The 20,774-nt window shown below is 41.6% G+C and overlaps 1 protein-coding gene across 2 annotated transcripts; it reads left to right on the forward strand.

Annotated features, from left to right (window-relative positions):
• Window positions 1–1,611: 1,611 nt before the first annotated feature.
• rnf141.S (ring finger protein 141 S homeolog) lies at window positions 1,612–15,176 on the forward strand. Of its 2 annotated transcripts, XM_018260309.2 has the most exons (6): window positions 1,612–1,704; window positions 4,149–4,349; window positions 8,713–8,821; window positions 10,783–10,982; window positions 12,594–12,701; window positions 14,492–15,175. In XM_018260309.2, the coding sequence occupies exons 2-6, from the start codon at window positions 4,207–4,209 to the stop codon at window positions 14,646–14,648; spliced, it is 717 nt and encodes a 238-aa protein (XP_018115798.1). In that variant the 5' UTR covers window positions 1,612–1,704; window positions 4,149–4,206; the 3' UTR covers window positions 14,649–15,175. The 2 variants fall into 2 exon arrangements, with proteins under 2 accessions (XP_018115798.1, XP_018115799.1); XM_018260310.2 differs by lacking the exon at window positions 1,612–1,704 and having other exon boundaries at window positions 4,233–4,349; window positions 8,718–8,821; window positions 14,492–15,176.
• The last annotated feature ends 5,598 nt before the right edge of the window (window positions 15,177–20,774 follow it).

Raw genomic sequence — 20,774 nt, forward strand, 5'->3', positions numbered from 1 at the left:
ACAGTTAAACCAGTGCTGCCCACCTTGCCAGCTTCTGTCCAACACATGCAATGCAAAGAAAGCCAGGCTGATGGCACAGTATCCACAATCATGTCTGCATCCCACTGGGCCTGAAGTGGTACAACAGAAAAAGCAACATCAATGATGGAGACTAGAAAGGAAGGAAACAGGAAAGAGTTATACAGGCTGGTGTCGCCATATAAGTAGGAGGGGAGGTCTGGGTAGTAGTATGTATACACAGGCCCGGATTTGTGGGAAGGCCACCTAGGCCCGGGCCTAGGGTGGCAGGATTTTAGGGGGGCGGCATGCTGCCCAACCACACCCACATTGGTTCAAAAACACTGGGGATGCACAGGAGATACAATCTCCATGAAAATTTGCACGAATAAAGGGGAGGGGACAGGGGCGACAAATTGCAGTGGGCCTAGGGGCGTCCGCTATGTAAATCCGGCCCTGTGTATACATCTCATTTGAAAAACAACTACAGTAAGTGATAACAGGTGTCACTATTACATACACAGCCCTGAGAGTAACCCCAATTTTAAAGCATTACACTTTGCCTCACAATACACTCAATTACAATGCATTATCCAGCACTTACAGTGCCCCATTATAACCCTCACAGTGCCCCATTACTGTTCATTGCCGAGTCCTCACAGTTACCCACTATAACCCTCACAATGCCCCATTACTGTGTGTTACCCAGTCCTCACAGTGCCCCATTATAACACTCATAGTGCCCCATAACAGTGCATTGCCCAGTCCTCACAGTGCCCCATTATAACCCCTCACAGTGCCCCATTACTGTGTTTTACCCAGTCCTCACAGTGCCCCATTACTGTTCATTACCCAGTCCTCATAGTGCCCTATTACTGTTCATTACCTAGTCCTCACAGTGTCCCATTATAACACTCACAGTGCCCCATTACTTTGCATTACCCAGTCCTCAGTGCCCCACTATACGCCCTCACACACAAGCATACCTCCCAACTGTCCCTTTTTCGGAGGGACAGTCACTCTTTTGACAGCTCAACCCGCAGTCCCTCATTTGTACTGGAAAGTCCCTCTTTTCTCTGCACTGAACAGCCAGAAAAAGAAACAAAGTTTCTCACTTAATTGGCTTTTAGCAGAGAGCCCAGAACAGCTAACAGGTGCAAATAAGATACTTTGTAACAATTTTGAGAAACAAAAACACAGAAATATTTTCAAACTTTCATAAACTGCCAAATTTTGTAAAACAAACAATGTAATTAGGGGGTGTGGCCACAGAAAGGGGTGTGTTCAAAAAATTGCTGCGCTATGTGCGGAAATTTTTTTTTTTGTCCCTCTTTTTACTTCCAAAATGTTGGGAGGTATGACACAGTGCCCCATTATTGTGCACTACCCAGTCATCACAGTGCCCCATTAGCCATTACTCAGCATTACCCAGTCCTCCTCACAGTGCCCATTTATAACACCCATAATACCCCAAGTGCACAAACCAGCTCTCACAGTGCCCATTACAGGGCATTAACCAGCTCTCACAAGCCTGAGTACATTCCCAAAACAAACATGGCGGCTGCCTCTCACACACCTTCATTTTTTCCACACAACACAAAGCGAGTGACGTGTGGGGCGGCGCTTGGTGATGAAGCTCAGGTGACTGTGACGGGACTGGGTTTTGTGGCGCTGAGGGAAGTGACAGGATGATGGACACAACAGCCGGTGAGCACAGCAGCGCGTAATTACTCCCTCCTACTCTTCCATGCGTCCGCACTGCCGCTACTGCAATAAAACTCCCAGTGTCCCCTGACAAGCTCTGCATGTGGGGAGCTGTAGGTTGTCAACACTTTGGTGCCCCCTGCTCTTCAGGAACTGTTGTTGTGGCTGTAGATATCCAGTATATACACCTGTCTCTCCTTTTGTCATTTTGCTCAGGAGCAGTAACCCTTAGCAGCCAATAAGATGCTTTCTTCTAACTTGGTGCACTTTATATGCTGCTATAATTAGTTGCTATGGGTTACTGCTCCTGGGCAAACTTAGTGCCTTATATGAAATAACTTCCCTTGTTTGTAAAGCCTGATCTTCCTGTGGCCCATTTATACCACATTCCATGGGCTGTTGCTTCTAATGGGCTTCCATCACAGCAATGGAATAGCCCTCTAATATGTAGCCGCCGCTGCTGTAGTCAGGCTAGCACTGGTATTGGTACTAATGTTGTATATCAAACGTATACATAGCTCTCCTGAGCACTTTTGCTTTTGCAAAATAATATTGTTTAAAATGAATATTGTTATTGTCTAGATTTTCCAAGACCTTATCAGTTTTCACCCTGCCAGTATGGTGACTTTCAAACAACAGCGCCACCTGCTGTTCATTTAATTAAAGTCTGGCTCACTCCGTATTCTGAGCATCGTCGGAAGTGTAAAGGAGGCCATACACGCTTCATTAACGCTTTTTCCCACAACCATTGGTCTTACGAAAGATCTTTCGTCCACACTACTAACGGTAAAGGAGAATTCAACCGGTCCTGAAAAAAACCCGTAGACCCCCTCCCTCCTCCCCCCAGGCCAATTACCCCCCCCCAGTTCCACGTGTCCATCTTCTGCGTCCTCTGTAAGCTGACTGCGAGATCGGTATTTCTGTGCATGCGCAGCCAGAGCAGTTTGCCGGTTTGCGCAACTGCGCATGCGCGGAATTACTCGGAAATTGCTGATCTCACAGTCAGCTTACCGAGGACGCAGAAGATGGATGCGTGGAACTTTGCTGGAAGAATCTGTGGCGAGGGGTAAGTATGAAGTATGGGGCATCTCCCCAGGAGGGGGGGGGGTCTACCTGGGGTGGAGGGTTTGGGTTTTTTCAGGACAGGTTGATTTCTCCTTTAAGAGTTAAAGCGTCAGATATGCAGGTAAAAACACAAAGAATTCTTTAGCTCTATCTGATGATTCATCATCAACGCTATGATGTCCTTCAAAGGTGCCCAACCACCTGCCCGATCGACAAGACAACCAATATCCAAGGCTTTTTACCGGTATCGGTTGCCTTGTCTCCCACTACACACGCGCCAATTATCGAATGAAAGATCGTTCATGCAATAATATCAATTAGTCTATGGCCACCTTACGGCAACTTATTGGGGGAGGAAATGTTTGAAATACCACCAGGACTTAAAAACCACATTAAGAAAGCCGTTAATACACCAGTGGGGAACACAGATGTACAAAAGGATGTACACAACTTTCTTTTTCTCACTAACTCTAGTTTTCTACCAATGTGTCCCGCAGGCAAAATGAACAGTAGGTGGCACAGCCTCCATATTTAGAAATGAATGTTCTTATCTGAAAGTAGGGATGCACCGAATCCAGGATTCGGTTCAGGATTCTGCCTTTTTCAGCAGGATTCGGATTCGGCTGAATCCTTCTGCCCGGCCGAACCGAATCCGAACCCTAATTTACATATGCAAATTAGGGGTGTGGAGGGAAATCGCGTGACTTTTTGTCACAAAACATGGAAGCAAACGATTTTTCCCCTTCCCACCCCTAATTTACATATGCAAATTAGGGTTTGGGTTCGGTATTAGGGCGAAGCCTTCGCCAAGGATTCGGGGGTTTGGCCGAATCCAAAATACTGGATTTAGTGCGTCACTATCTGAAAGTTATTTCTACTTCTTCTGAAAGGGGTTATTCACCTTTAAATTAACTGTTAGTATGATGTAGAGAGGGATATTCTGAGACAATTTGCAATTTGTTTTTATTATTTGTGGTTTTGAGTTATTTAGCTTTTTATTCAGCAGCTCTCCAGTTTGCAATTTCTGGTTGCCAGGGTGAAAGTTACTTTAGCAACCATGCACTGAGTAAGAGACTGGAATATGAATTGGAGAGGCCTGAATAGAAAGATGTGTAATAACAATACATTTGTACCCTTAGAGAGCATTTGGTTTTAGTGGGGTCTGTGACCCCCATTTGAAAGCTGGAAAGAATCAGAAGAAGGAGGCAAATATGTCAAAAACTATTTAAAAAAAAAAAAAATCAACTGAAAAGATGCTTAGAATTAGCCACTCTATAACATACTAAAAGTTAACTTAAAGGTGAACTACCCCTTTAAGCTTGGGTTAAATTGCCAGGGCAAACACATACAGGCTAAAATATACCCAAGGGTTTTTTTAACAGGGGCTGTGAACCTCAATTAAACCTAATCTTCAGAGAGATATCTCCTCTGTTCGCAATCATGGGGCAGCAGATCTCCAGCCAGACACAGACGGTTATCAACAAGCTGCCCGAGAAACTGGTGAAGCACATGACTCTGGCCCGAGAGAGCGGAGTCCTGACGTACGAGGAGTTCCTGGGCAGGGTCGCTGAGCTTAATGATGTGTAAGAATCTTCCCTTTTTATTTGTTTCATTATTTTAATAAAAGTCTGTAGGTTAAAACAAGGCGACTAATATGTCTGTTCGATACTAAAGCCTAGTATAGAATATGTCTAGAAAATAAATTTATATGTGGAAATTAACTGTACCAGCCCAGAGGTTCAGCAACCCTTAACAGTAATGATTCAGGCCTTCCCAGTTGCCCCCAGCAGCTCCCCACCTTGGATCTTGTTTGGCGTCTTTTGTGTGTCAGTGGCACTGCACATCCTCAGTGGGCTGCTGTTGGAAAACTAAGCTTAGGGGTTGAGGAAATCATCAAACCATTTGCAGAAAGTAGGTCTGTTCTGTCATAGAAGATGATGCCACGGGGTATGAATCAGTTTTGATGCAGGCTGCACTAATTTCTCTGCTGCCGTGTAATGTGGCTCTGAATTATAAACTGTGAGTGTTATATTATTGAGCGTGTGTATATATATATATATATATATATATATATATATATATATATATATATATATATATATATACTACTGTGTAATTTGCTTTTAACTTACATTTTTAACTGTTTGTTAGTTACATAAGAAATTGATGAACTGTTTTTAATTTAATCCATTGGGTATATAAATCGGTATGGGATTTATGCAATATAGAGTAAATTATACTATAGTATGTTTAGTCGGCTACATATGATGACAGCCTTATGTCATCACTATTGCTGTTTTTTTCCTGCCAGATCTTGTATATATTGCATGTACAGTGTTAATTAGTTACTTTGAGAAAGGCCTTCGGTTAGCTGAAGCTGTAGCTTTGGACCTTAGAGTGCGGATCTCATTGGAATAGGAATGGATAGTTACGTTGGATACTGCACCCAGGCATATGAACCTTTTTTTTCGAGAGTGCTGGCATTACAGGGTATCAAAGAGTGCCGATACGGTGCCAATTCCCCTAAACAATGCGGAGAGACTGTGCAGCTTGGTATACAGGCGAAATTTGAGGAGCCATCTGCTGTGACACTTTACCATGTTGTACACATGTATAGACATGGGTCCCACTACGACATATGTCGTCCGAGTATAACTGGGTCGCCACCATTATATTGCTTATTAGTAATCTGTCCCAAGGCCATGAAGAGTGGGCAACGCTGGGTACTCCTGCTACCCGCAACCCGGAAATATCGGGGGACTTATATAGTAAAGGTTGAGCTCAGTAGAACAGAGTGTAGTGGAAAGATAGGCAGTAAGTATGAGCAGCTCTAGAGAAAGAAATAAAGTCACCAAAAAATGTGACCACGGGGGGCCACAGTGTCCAGTTTGTAAATCCATCTGGATTCCATCCGAAGTAGTGATTGGTCCCTATTCCCCCTCTCATCAGGGGAGGTTGGTGGTCAATTGCCATACATCTAAAAGTAGGCAGTGAATGTCCTTTCTGTAGAAAATGTTTCACCACTGGTTGAAGGGCTTTGCCTTCCTTGAGGTCTTTGCTAATAGCCGACCTGTGGTTGCCAATCCTTTCTTTTAGGGTGGTACTCGTTTTCCCTACATAATATAGACCACACGGGCAGGTAACAATATATACTACAAACGATGAGGTACAACTCAGTCTGTGCAAGATCTTGAATCTCTTCCCCGTGTGTGGATGAGGGAAGTCTGGGCCAGTCAATAGACATCTTCAGGTTACACAGTCCAGGCATTTGTAGCAGCCAAGTTTCCTGCTGTGTTAGCCAATTGGTGTCAGTTGATAAGGGTGTAAAGAAGTCCATCTGTACCAAGATATCTCTTAGGCTTCTATCTTTTTGTATCCAATCATAGGTTTGGGCATACGGTGTAGAGTCAATGATTCATCCATGGTCAACATCGGCCAATGTTTGTGGATGCTAGCAGATAGTTGTTGAGAAGCATTGGAATAAGTAGTGGTAAAGACCAATGAAGTGGTAGCAGTGGCCTTGGTTTGTTTCTGTGTGAGTAGCTGAGTTTGTGTATGTTCTAATGCTCTCTCCAGTTGCTTAATGAGCATATCATCTGAGTAACCCCTTTCAAGGAATCTATTAAACATCTCCTGTATTTTTGTCAAAAATAGCTATTGTTGCGGATAACTCTAAGAAACTGGAAAAATGGGATACCCCTTATTGTAGCTGGTGGATGGTTGCTGGACGCATGCAGGATGGAGTTGTGGTCTGTGGGCTTCCTGAAAAGTCTGGTGCCAATTTGTGATTCCTCCAGGAATATGATCAGATCTAAAAAGTCTATGTTATCAGTGTTGTAGCTCAATGTTAGTTTAATGGGGGAATCCAGGTCATTCAGATGATGGTGAAATGTAAGTAGGGACTCCTCAGTCTCTGTCCAGATAAAAAACAGGTCATCGATATATCTGAAATAGGTCAGTATAGATGTTCCTATCGGCGGGTTAATGTGTGTGAGTTCATAGTCCATCATGAAGAGATTGGCATACGAAGGTGCCAATGCACTTCCCATGGCCGTCCCAGACATTTGGAGATAGTAAGCATTTTAAAAATGAAAAAAAAATTCTAGTCAGGGTTAGTTCCAATAGCTGTAGTAAGAGTTCAATGGGTATTCCACGTGGGGGTGCAGTTAGTAGTGCCTTTCTACATGCCCATGCACCTTGTTCGTGTGGGATCACCGTATAGAGACTTTTAACGTCCATAGTTACCAAAATACAATTCTGGGGAATGTATGTCAAGTGTTTAAGTCTCCTAATTACATGGCTTGAGTCTTGTGTATAGGAGGGCATGTTTTTTTTTTTTTTTTTGTAAGGCTTTATTTTACTTTTCATGTTAACTTGGGGTACAGAAAAAGAAAAAGGAGGGGGGTCAGATCTGTACAGAAGTCATCAAAATTCCAACAATAATCTTCAACTGATTACAGTACATCACTGCTACTTTGCTAACTGGCAATGTTTATCCATTGAGTCATAAACACCTGACTTCTAGTTTTGCATATTGCCAGCCGTCTATCGTGTACTGGGTAAGGTAGTAAATGGGGAAGAAAAGAAAAGAAAGAGCAGGTCAGAGAGATAGAAGCGTGGTTGGGAAAGGGGAATGTAGGAAGAAAGGGTTGTGGAAGCAGGTCTAGAGTTAGTTTTAGTTGACTATCTCTCCCTCTGTAGTTTTGTATTTGTATCCGCACTCGTTATATCCGATCTACAATTTTGTTCCTGATTAGAATCTATATAATGGATCCACTCTGCCCAAGTATGCCTAAACGCTTGAGACGTTCCATGCTTGATTGCCAGTTAGGAGGGCATGTTTTTAACCAAAGGCTGTAGAAAGTGGTCAATATATGTTGAAACCGATTGGTAGAGGGATCCAATTGCTGAAATAATCTGTCTGCCAGGTGGACAAGAGAGAGACTTGTGGATACTCTGTCAACAGAAACTGAAGAGTGTTTTGGTCTAACCATCCAGCGTTGTTTGCTTGTATGAGGATAGTATCTAGTTCTTTTTTTAATTTGTCAGTGGGGTCCCCCGGGAGCAGTCTGTAGGTATGTGTGTCAGCTAGTTGGCCCAGCAACTCGTCTCTATAGTAAGAGTAGTCTAACAAAACTATGGCTCCCCATTTATCCGCTGAGCGTATGACCAGGTTCCTGTCATTTTTCAATGTTGAGTCAGATTGTTGTGGGCATGGGTTTTGTCTTTCATATTTTTCACATCTCTACTGAGTATGTTCCCAAATGTTCTAATGGATGCAGGGGTGTTGGGTGGTTCAAAATTGCTCTGGTTTTTGTATAGGGGTCTGGTCTGTTGGGTGACTGGTTGGGAAAACTGAAATTGACTATGGGCAAATATAACATTGACCTCACAAACTTCAAATAAAATAAATTAAAAAAGGTTTCTGACGATTACAAATCCAAAAGGGTATATGGCTGGCTACTGGGACTGAAATCCGACAACTATAGAGTACCCCCTTTAGGAGGAGACGGTTACCTAGATCTCTATAAAGTAGTCTGGTATGCTGTCCCCTTTAAACTTTCTTAGGTATCTGGTAACCCTGCTTCCATCCAAAGCCAAAATTCCAAATTCACAAAATATGGTTAAAGAATACCATTGGTCGCAATTCTGCTGCAAAAGGTGCCTTTATTCACCACCACACGACATGTTAAGAGCTTTAGCTCGAAACATGTCGTGTGGTGGTGAATAATAACATTTGGATCAACCATAATTTTTACCAGGCCAGTAAAATAGCGGCCAAGTGGCAACCCTAGTCCTGTACCACATATTGACTGCTAATGCTGCCTGGTGTGTGTAACTGGGGGGTTGTGCTGTAGGCCCTTACGTAAGTACTAGGGGAAGACAGGAAAGTGAGGTATCTGTTTCTACCAAAGGCAATTCCATTGTGTTTATATTCTGTTTCAGAACAGCTAAATTGGCTTCGGGACAGGAAAAACATCTCCTGTTTGAAGTGCAGCCAGGTTCTGATTCCTCTGCCCTGTGGAAAGTTGCTGTACGAGTTCTGTGTACCAAGGTAGGCTGCTCTAACCTGTGCATTAGCGATGGACCCGCGCCTATAAAAACATGCCTTCCTGGAACTTTAATTGGCAGATAAGCTGCGTGTTTCTATCTCGGAACAGCACATTGACACATTTGTTTTCACTTTCCCGGGAACGTATTGTGTAACTCGCTAAACTCCACCATAACATGCAATAATGCCATTATTTTCAGTAGAGATGGTGAGTACATAGGAGCAGTTGATTTAGCTCCATGTTATTTTAGTGTGGGAAGCAAGATTCAAATTGCATATGGTGTCTAGTTGTTATTAAAGGAAAACTATACCCCCAAAATGAATACTTAAGCAACAGATAGTTTATATCAAATTGAATGACATATTAAAGAATTTTACCAAACTGGAATATATATTTACATAAATATTGCCCTTTAACATCTCTTGCCATGAACCACCATTTCGTGACTCTATCTGTGCTGCCTCAGAGATCACCTGACCAGAAATACTACAACACTAACTGTAACAGGAAGAAGTGAGGAAGCAAAAGACATAACTCTGTCTGTTAATTGGCTCATGTGACCTTACATGTGGTTTGTATGTGTACACAGTGAATCTTACGATCTCAGGGGGCGGCCCTTATTTTTTAAAATGGCAATTTTCTATTTATGATTACCCAATGGCACATACTACTAAAAAAGTATATTATTATGATAATGGTTCTTTTACATGAAGCAGGGTTTTACACATGAGCTGTTTTACTCAGTATCTTTTAGCAGAGACCTTCATTGTTTGGGGGGTATAGTTTTCCTTTAACCAGCATTGCAAGGGCAGAACACAGTAGAAAGTAGCAACTTGTGACTCTCATCTCAGCTGTTTGGGGGAAACCATGGGGCTGACAGTTCCTGGAGTATAAGCACATTGATTTATAAGATGTATTCTTATAGTCAGTTGACTGATCCGCTTAAAGGAGAAATAACCACCCCAATAAGAAAAAACCTCTCTGCTCCCCCCCCGCATAGTTACCACTGAAATTGCCCCTAAGAGTTTGCTCACATATCGGTGCAAAGTAAGCGCAGCGGAGCTCAAGGCTGTCATCTTCCGGATCTCTAGTCTTCTTTGGGTCCTCTACCTTCCCTTCGGTTATTTCTGGCACCTTTGGTGCATGCGCAGTTGCCACGATTCAAAAGAGTTCTGCAACTGCGCATGTGCCGATATGGAGCTCACTTACAGAAGAAGACCGGAGATCCGGAAGGTGGCACCCATGAGCTCCCCTGCGCTTACTCTGCACCAATACGTGAGCAAACTCTTAGGGGCAATTTCAGGGGTAACAAACTATGTGGGGGCTACCTAGGGTAGTAGGTAGGGGGTTTTCTTATTGGGGGGTTTACTTCTCCTTTAAGCTCTACCCATTTTGTGCTCAGGTATTGGCCATCTTAACCCCCAGCAAATACACCTAAGGATATTAATGTTAGACAGAGCATTTCGGGGTATTGTGTTGCCGCAGATCAGGAGTCTGCAGCTGTGGTAGTCCTCTGACCTGCTAGTGCACTTGTGGATCAGGAGATTGTTGCTCAAAAATTTAAGTGACTGTCATCTGACCCATTAGTGCCACCGTGGGTCCAAGCCCAATTGGAGACAATTTCCAAGCTGATCAGTTGACAAAACACTCTGAATCTCCTGTCTGCTGTTAACACCCTAAGGGAGTAATGCAATAACAGGTGCACAGTTTGGTCAAGGGCTGCTAACCATAACAATCAGTGATGGCACTGCATTCACTTGTTTGATGTTCACCCCTTATGTCTCTGCTGTTAGATACCAAGCTCCATATACTATATCAGAGAATCCTTTGCTATAGTTGTTGGCCTTTGCCCCAGGGCTCTTCAGTCCCTTTCCGTTCTGTGTTTGATTCGTTTGTGAATTCTACATCACTCCAGGTCTGATTCTTAGCCCAAAAACCAGTGCTTTGCCTTTTATTTCCACAGATCAATAAGACGACTGGTATTGTGGAAGTCTCGCGGATCATGAACTTGTACCAGTTTATGCAGCTGTACAAAGACATCACCAGTCATGCCGCAGGAGTATTCACCCAAAGCAGCAGCTGTGACGGTGGCGGTGCAGCTGAGGAGAACATGGAGGGCTTTTCTTCTCTTTCCTCCTGCCAAGCAAGCTTTTTAATGGGAAAGTAAGTCATCTTATTGTGTAGCTTGCTTAATCGATAACTGATGGACGGCATGGCTGTAAAGTGCTGCCACTGTTCTTGTTCTCCTCTGTTTTTACCACTTTTAAAGGAGAAGGAAAGGCTAAAATTAAAGTGATACTCACACTAAAAAACTACTTTTAAAATACGAATGTACATTAAAAGTTACCTATAGCCCATGTTGATTGTTTTTTGCTGAGAGGTTTGTTTTTGCAAGTAATTGTTAGTTGAGGTTCCTAAACCTGACTGTTTTGCCAACCTGACTGTCCCATCTCAGCCTGTTCTAATGCTAACGGACTCCTGCTGCACAAATATGGCAGCCCCCTCACAGGGAGTCAGATAAGTAATGTAAAAGTATTGGCCAAATACTTTATGGCAAAATTATAAGAAGCATGCAAAGTCAATTTTATGGTAGATGTAAAAAAAGGCTCAATTTCTGGTGTCAGTATCTCTTTAAGTAAACTTTATCAGAAAGGTCTATATAAATACACCAGTAAACCCTCACAGTAATGTTACTCTTAGTCCTCTGTCAAAAAAAACACAGCATTTCTTTCCTTCTATTGTGTACACATGAGCTTCTGTATCAGACTTCCTGTTTTCAGCTTAAACCTCCAGGGCTTGGGCTTGAACATGCTCAGTTTGCTCCTCTCCCCCTCCCTCCTCCCCTCCCTGGTGTAATCTGAGCCCAGAGCTATGAGTGAGCAGAGAAAGACTCAGGCAGGAAATGATATCACAGCAAGCTAATATAGCAGCTGCTATCCCAAACAAACAGAGACAGTGTCTAGAGCTGTTTACTCGGGTATGGTAAAACATATTGCAGAATAGATATAGTGTTATAGCTTGCACTATTGTGTCTAATTTATTGGCAATAAAATACTTTGGTAGCTTTTTGTCTCCAATAACAACTGCTCTGTGGGGTCTGGAAAATGGAATCCTATTATGAACTGCAATGGAGACTGTTATCAAGTGAAAGGGAGGCTCATATGATAGCTGAGTAAAATATGATTTCTCCATGATGGGAAGCAAAAAACTAGTGGAAATATTTCTGTTCTTTCCTGAGTACAGAGAACGTTCTGCTCAGTGGCTGTTTGCGTTGGGCCTGAGATAAGGTGGATAACAAAAGGTTGTATGTGGGTCAGAGCAGTATGCAATATAATAGCTTGCCAACAACTTGTGTCTGGCACAATTACACCTTTAGGGACGACTCACCAACAGGGAAATGAAATCAGCTACTCTGATGGATGTACACAGAGCACCTGGCCATTGGTCCTGTTTTGACTGCCTTTTCCCTTTTATAACACTGGGCTGTATTTGTGTGCACCTGCAATTACTGGAAGCAAGCCCAGCACCACCTTGTGTCTGTCACACAGCAGCACAAATAATATTAATTTAGGGAAACAACGGTACCCATTGTGTTTATTACTGGAATACCTATTGACGTGGTGCCTGAAACCAGAAAGCATATTTAGGGGGGGGTTGACACTCCAGATGTTATTAGGGTACCTGAGGCAGCTTAGCTGTAATATGTTACTGTGCGTCAATTGTGTCCCGTATATCTCAGCATTCATTTCTCGATTACATTTTCCATTGTTTCAGGGTTAAGCAGCTGACAGACGAGGAAGAGTGCTGCATCTGCATGGACGGACGGGCCGACCAGATCCTGCCTTGTGCTCATAGCTTCTGTCAGAAGTGCATTGACAAATGGTGAGTGGTTTGAGTGATTGCGGCCTGTTTAGGTTATTGCAGTTTTCACTTACACTGTGCTGACGTGGGCACATCAAGAAAAATTGTATATATACAGTATGTATACAACTACACTACACATACATGTCTGCCTGTGCAACTTCTCGTTGCCAAAATAAGGGGGTTTATATGAAGTTGCCCCTCCTTTTGCTTCTATAACTGCCCCAGTGCTTCTGGGAAGGGTCCCACTAGATGTTGGAACATTGTTGCTGGGAGTTGGTGCTGGAAGTTGCTTCCATTCAGTCACAAGAGCATTAGTGAGGTGGGGATCAGGCTCACAATCTGGGTTCCAATTTATCCCACAGGGGTTCAGTTGGGTTGTGGGTTCTGTGCAGTCTGGTTCTCCCTATTTCAGCAAACCCATTCTGTATGGACCTGGCTCTGGGCATGGGACATTATTGTGCTGGAACGGAAAAGTCATTATGTCCAGTACTTAACGGGATAGCTCACCTTTATGTTAACTTTTAGTATGTTACAAAATTGCCATTTTTAAGTAACTTTTCAATTGGTAGTCATTATTTATTTTTTAAAGTTTTTTAATTATTTGCCATTTTCTTCCGATTCTTTACAGCTTTCCAATGGGGTTCACTGACCCCATCTTAAAACAAATGCTCTGTAAGGCTACACTTTTATTGTTGTTGCTACTTTTTCTTTCTCTTCAGGCCTGTCCTATTTATATTCCAGTCCCTTATTCATATCAATGCATGGATTGCTAGGGTAATTTGAGCCCTAGGAACCAGATTGAGGAAGTTGCAAACTGGAGAACTGCTGAATAAAAAGCTAAATAACTCAAAAACCACAAATGATAAAAAATTAAAACCAATTGCAAATTTTCTCAGAGTATAACTCTCTACATCATACTAAAAGTTAACTCAAAGGTGAACAACCCCTTTAAGGTTTGCTTTCTATAGGTCCAGAGGCCCAAACCATGGAAAACAGCCCCAGACTGTTGCCATTGAGAGATCTGTGCTCAGATAATATTAATAGAGAGTAGCAACCTTATTTGTACACGATTACACTCACCATATAAAGGTGTTTTGCTATCTGTGATCCTGCCAGGTCCCATTATGTGTATATGCTATACTAGTTCCTCTGCCTCTCTGTCCTAATGTTTAAACAGAACCTCTGTGTTTGTTGTTGTGACGTCCCCTTAGAAAAGATTGGCGGGTGGGGGGCAAGACTGACGTGGCCGCAGGCAAGGAAACTGCTTGTTGAACTATAATGCCAATGAGGCCGTTTAAAACATATTCTGCCCAGAGCGTTTCCTTTCACTTTTTGACTCAAGATTATCTCTATGTTCCCCACTGCAGGTTTGTTTGGATAAATGCTGCAAATTGCTCTGTGAACATATAAACATTCCTTTTGTATACGGGTGCAGATGGTAAAATCTGTATATATGCAACCTCTGTGTTAAGGTGGACTGTGCAGCTAGGATATACAGGCTTGTCCTCTGTATCCTCTTCTTGCCTTGTGCGGAGAAACTCCCTAAAATGCCTTGGTGCCCAAAAATGCACCCCAAGAATCTAATCAATGATTTTGTATACATTGTTCCACATCGTGTAACCCAATCACAAGCTAGCATTCACTAGCTTGCTGTTTGCTCCTGGTCTGTAATAGCAGCCAATCAGCAAGTACCACGGCCTGGCATATTTAGTGTAACCCATAATGGGAAGGATTAATGCGCAATCCAGTTGCTGTTGCTATCCCCTCTCCTGTATTGTATTTGTATTTTGTTTTGTTTTTTTGTACAGGAGCGATCGAAACCGCAACTGTCCTATTTGCCGCCTCCAGGTAACAGGGGCAAATGACTCATGGGTAGTGTCAGATGCCCCCACAGATGAAGACGTGGCCAGCTACATTCTCAACCTGGCTGACGAGGTGGGGCAGCCCCATGACACTTTCTTGTAATCCCTGCAAATCCTACAGCGGAGTGACATCATCTGCGCTCTCCTAAATGTAACATTTAATTCCCAAACTCTCCACTTACTGACGTTAGTATAATCATGATAGAAGAAGAAGTGTTTTGGCGGGTGATGGGGTTCACTGAAAATTGGCATAGTGTCTCCATGTGTGTTGGAGGAAGAAGCCATTTTCATTCCCAGTCTTGTTGTGAATATACCTTTATCCTTAATGTAAATGTGAAGGTTAGACTGACATATACAGTATCTCTTGTAGCTAAGGGGTTTATGATGTTCGCTGCGGGCGTGGCTAACTAAAACCCTTCCGAACACAAAGCTGTAGTTTTATTCTGTAGGGTTGTGAAGAGTCCCCTCGACTGGCTATATGGCACTTATAGGACCATGTTGTGGGTATCCGCTGAATGCCACTTACACTGTCACCCGCTTGCATGCAAACAGCACCCAACATGGCATGCATAAAGACTGACTCCCTGACTTGCATTTATTTGCATTAAAGAGAAGTTGTTTCTAATATATATATATATATATGTATATATATATGTATATATATACATATATATATAAAAATATATCGATTGTATCTACATATATATATATATATATATATATATATATATATATATATATATATATAAATAATACACAAAAGCCATGAATATCTTGTAAATTATATCCTTATAAATGGCGGGTTCTGATGTCATCAGTTATAAACGGTGAGTTCTGATGTCATTCCTGTCACATGATGTACTGAAACTTGTGTATTATAATAAATAAAGTACCCCCAGTTGCAAAATATGAGGATATTAGAAGTCACCTTGGTCATGAAACTCCTCAGAACTTATAATATCCTTATATTTTACAAGAGGGGGCACTTTATTCACTATATATATATCACTATATATATATATATATATATATATATATATATATATATATATATATATATATATATATATACTGTGTATATATATATATATATATACATATATATATATATATATATATATATATATATATATATATATATATATGTATATATCAGATGCTATTTTGTTGGAGTCCACGGAACAGGTGGAGCAATAGCAATAGAAAGGTTGCTCAGTCTATTTGGCCAATGTATCTCTGCCTTTATTCATAACACTGTCAATAATCCGCCCGTTGGGCAGCAATCATCCATTATGCACTAAAGCTATTAACATGTATTGTCTACTGATCGGAGAAAGGGAAAGAATGTTATGGGCTTCTGTTGCCTATTGAAATACTGTCATAGCTGTGAAAGAAGCATGTGAAGGAGCATGCAGGGCATTGTGGGAATTTGAGTCCTGGCTGGAGGAGAGCTAACGTCTGCTACATTGTTCTAAGAGTCAGAACCAGCATTGCAGAAATTGACATTTACTATACCATGTCTGAAAGATTCTGCATTCAAATGGTTATTCCATTTCAAACATTCATTGTTTAGCCTGGAACCAAGATCCTAGCTGGCGGCGCTGTTCTGTTGCAGCCCTGTGGAAACAGCTTTCCATCCAAAGTGGTGAAACGTGGTATTGCAAGTGACTATAGTGCAACTGCCGTAACTTAGTCCAGGACATTGCACCCATGTAAAGTGCCCTCTGCAATGAAGCTTTCTGGTAACATAAGCGAGAGACAAGTGAATCATAGGTGTCCGACTCTGACGCGGAATCTCATCAGGCTAATCCTTATGTGTGTTGTGAGCGTGTAATCTGTCAATGCCTCACCCTCTGTTCTTTTATCTTCTGAAATGGACTTGTATTCATAGCCAAAATTCTGGCACAGTAGCAGTTTGTTATTATATATGTAATATTTCTATGAGCAGGTTTTGTGTGTTAAAGGAGAACTAAACCATATAGAAATGCTGTATTTTATATACTGTACTTACTGTACCAGCACAGAAGTTTAGCAGCCCTATAACAGTAATGATCCAGGCCTAGATGTTGCCCTCAGCAGCTCCCCATCTTGGATCTTGTTAGGCATCTTTTGTGTGTCAGTGGCACTGCACATGCTCAGTGTGATCTGGGTTGTTGGCTGTTAGGAAGCTAAGCTTAGGGAACATGAGGAATCACCTGCACATTAGCATAACGTAAGGTCACATCTGTCATAATGAATATGAATCAATTCTGATGCAGAATGCACTGGTTTCTATGCTGCCATGTAATGTGAATCTATATTAATTAATTAATTATCAGCCTTGTGTTGTCACTGTTATATTGTAAATATATTCTGTATATTGTGAGTGGGTCCCTAAGCTCAGATAAGTGACAGCAGCCCAGAATATGAGCTGGAAATCAGCAGAAAATGTGATGGGGAGCTACTGGGGTGTCACTTCTATCCTGCTAAAGCTCTGTTGGGGCCTTGTTCTAGTATGGAACCTTAGAACATAATGGTATATCACTTCTAGCCTATCCTTTGTTGAGTTTTAGTTCTCCTTTAAATTTAGGATTTGACTTCTATTTATGATGATTGGAGGGAAATAATGAAGATGATGATGGTCTTGTATTGATAATAATGTTGTATGAGGTTTAATCCTACAGATTATTGAAGTGAGGAGGAAAACCCTTCATGTATTTTGAACTGACTGGCAATAAATAAAATATTTTGAAACACAAGTCCAGTTTCCTCCTTATGATGAGAGATGGGGGACAAAGGAAAAGTTGAAACATGTAGGAAAAGGGGCAGCTTCCAGGGCCACCATCAGAAACCCATTTCTGTCTTGGGGCAGAAAATTTATCCCACTGGTGTTGTTAATACCCCCTGCTCTATGGCTGGGCTAGAGCAAGGATTGGCACCAATGTTAATGTTATTGAACTGTAACTCTTCACATTTTAGATCAACCACATCCAGTTGTCCGTGGCTGAACTAGGATCTTATAATACCCTCTAAGTAGGGATGGGCAAATCTTTTCGCCTCGTTTCGCCGAAAAAATGACCCCCATAGACTTGTATGGAGACGTGCGTCAAAAAAAAAAGACGCGCAACAAAATAATTTCGCCGCACGTCAAATTTTTTTTGACGCCCATAGACTTTAATGGGCGTCTGCGACATTTCGCCGCCGGCAAATTTTTGGCGAAACAAAACGGGTCAAATTCGTCCATCCCTGAAGGCAATGAGTGATCCCCAACCAGTAGCTTGTGAGCAACATGTTGCTCTCCAACCCCTTGGATGTTGCATTCTGTGTCCTCAAAGCAGGTGCTTATTTTTGAATTCCAGGCTTGGAAGCAGATTTTATTTGCATAAAACTAAGTATAGTGTCAAGCAGAGTCTCCTGTAGGCTGCCAGTTCACATAGAGGCTACCAAATAGCCAATCACAGCCCTTATTTAGCACCCAAAGGGACTTTTTCATGCTTGTGTTGCTCCCAAACTCTTTTTTTTACATTTGAATGTGGCTCACGGATAAAAAAAACGTTGGGGACACCTGCTCTAAGGGTACTGAAGGAACTGAAAGCAAGTCAACTTTGAGATTGGGGCAAAAAAAATTTATTTAAATAACTGAAAAGAGGGTAAAAAGGGTGATAAGAAGTATTTACTACAGGTCATCATTGCCCAACGCTATTGCAATTCCTTTTGGAACAGTACATAAGATTCAAGACCAATATAAGTAGAAACCTAGTGGGCTTGAGTCCAAAATAATAGAAAAAGACAAACATTAGAACCATGACTTAATTAGAAGGCCAAAATTAGAAGGAACTTACTTAGGCTTGAGTCAGTCCTGAGCAATAGACAGGCAAGTAAAGTTTGCGCAATACATAAGACTAACATTAAGAAGAGCTTATTTTGGCACAGGTTCAGAACAATACAAATAAAGTCTAGTTTGGAAACATGCCTGGAATTATGCAACAATGCACAAAGTTAAATTGAGTCAAGACTGAGATTAAGAGGAGTTTAGTTGGCCTTGAGTCTGTAACAATAGAAAGGTGAATCAAGTTCAAGACTATGACTAAAATTGTTCAACAATGCACAATGCTGACTTGAGGCCAAACTTGTGATCCGATCCCAAAATGATCTGGAATCAAGACCAGAACAATAGAAAGGTGAGTCAAGTTTGGGACATGAATAGAATAATGGCAAAGGCAAGAGAAGGATGTAATATGTATAATATCGAATGGGTATTATGTGCTCTTGGAAATAAGACATATTGAATCCATATTGTCGAAGGCTGATAGAAGATGTAGTGCACATATACAAGGCTAACTCAAGGCCAAAACAATAAGAAGTTGAGTCAAGTTCTGGACCATGATTAGAATAATGGCAGAGATGGGAGGACAACAACAACTTTTTATAATATTGAATAGGTCTTACCTGCTTTTGGAAGCATGACCCACTGAATCCATATTTTCCAAGACTGGTACAAGACAGTAGTGAAACATTATACAAGGCTGAGTCAAGAAGAAGATTAAGAGGAAATTCTATTAGGCTTGAGTCCAAAGCAATAAAAAGGTGATTCAACCTTTGGACGATGACTAGAATTCTCTTACATAATGGTGGTGATAAGAGGAGGATAGCAACATTTTATAATAATAATAAATTGATTGTCTGCTCTCTCAAGCCATAAACTCGATCTGTATTGTCCAAGACTGATACAAGATCTCGTGCACAAGACCAAGGCTGGGAGGAGCTGAATGGACCTAAAGGGATTCTGTAATGATTTTTATAGTGTCATTTTTATTCTTAAATTACACTGTTTACACGGTAAATAATTCACTCTACAATATAAAATTGAATTCCTAACCCAAGTGTATTTTGTTTTAGTTGTAACATTGGTGTGTAGGCGCCATCTCAGGTCATTTTTCCTGGTCATGTGGTTTCAAGAGCCAGTGCTGCACTATGGAACTGCTTTCTGGCAGGCTGTTATTTCTCCTACTCAATATAACCGAAGGAGTCGCAGCAGGACTTTTTACGATTAAGTGCTGTTCTTATATCTACCAGGGAGCTGTTATCTGGTTACCGTCCCAGCTGAAGTTTATCAGAGCACAAGTTACATGACTGGAGGCACCTGGGAAACTGACAATATGTCTAGCCCCATGTCCGATTTCAAAATGAAATTTAGAAAATCAGTTTGCTCTTTTGAAAAATGGATTTCAGTGCAGAAGTCTGCTGGAGCAGCACTATTAACGGATGCATTTTGAGAAAAACCATGACAGTATCCCTTTAAGACCAAGTAAGATGAATGGCTTTAAAGACAGAAGCAGGTGGTGATTTAGTCTAAGTGAAAAAAAAAAATGCAGGTGGGGGAGGTTAGTAGGCTTGTGATTAGGGATGTCCAACCTCCAATGATGTTGCTTCCAGGGAGTAATATTGGGTTGAGGAATAAGCAAATTATTGAAAAATATATTAATATCATAAAAGCATGGTTCTGAAACTGCTTTTTTTTAAAGAGATACTAACACCAGAAATTAAACTCTTTTACATCTATCATAATATTGCCTTTGAAAGCAACTTATACCTTTGCCATAAAGTATTTGCATAATGCTTTTACATTAACTGATGCCCCATGTTCCTGTATGAGGAGGCTGCCATATTTGTGCAGCAGGAGTACTTTAGCATTAGAAACTTTAACTAACAGGCTGAGATGCGACAGTCAGGTTGTCAAAACAGTCAGGTTTAGAAACTTCAACTAACAATAACTTAGATAAACAAACCTCTCAGCAAAAAAATGATCAACACGACCTATATGTAACTTTTAATGTATATTCATATTTTAAAAAGTAGTTTTTTAGGGTCAGTATCACTTTAATACGTGTGTGGGGGGCATTTAGTCACATGACTCATATTCATCAGGCTCAAGTTTCCTAGAATCCCATTCCCCTAACCAGGGCCGTTCCTGCCATAAGGCAAGATGAGAAGTTTGCCTCAGGCGGCAGCGAGAGGGCAGTTACAAGGGGCTGCAAAAAGCCACCTCTTGTAACTTTAAGAGCTGAATTTCTGGGTTTTAACTCAGAAATTCGGCTCCGCTTGTGCAGAGAGCGCTATTGTGCTCAATGCACTAGCGATGCTGCCCCCCTTTGACCCGCTCCAAACCCGCTGAATTTTAAGCGCGGAGTGGGAGAGGGGCGGCATCTGCCCCTAATGTTCATAGAACTTCCCATGAAAAGATTGGATA

This window comes from Xenopus laevis, chromosome 4S (assembly GCF_017654675.1).
Source record: "Xenopus laevis strain J_2021 chromosome 4S, Xenopus_laevis_v10.1, whole genome shotgun sequence".
In the NCBI taxonomy this organism is placed as follows: Eukaryota; Metazoa; Chordata; class Amphibia; order Anura; family Pipidae; genus Xenopus; species Xenopus laevis.

Bases quoted from the DNA above. Each gene is read 5' to 3' on its own strand.
- rnf141.S (XM_018260309.2), top strand. From the start codon at position 4,207: ATGGGGCAGCAGATCTCCAGCCAGACACAGACGGTTATCAACAAGCTG. The intron at 10,983-12,593 runs GTAAGTCATCTT...CCATTGTTTCAG, and splicing joins GCAAGCTTTTTAATGGGAAA to GGTTAAGCAGCTGACAGACG. The intron at 12,702-14,491 runs GTGAGTGGTTTG...TTTTTTGTACAG, and splicing joins CAGAAGTGCATTGACAAATG to GAGCGATCGAAACCGCAACT.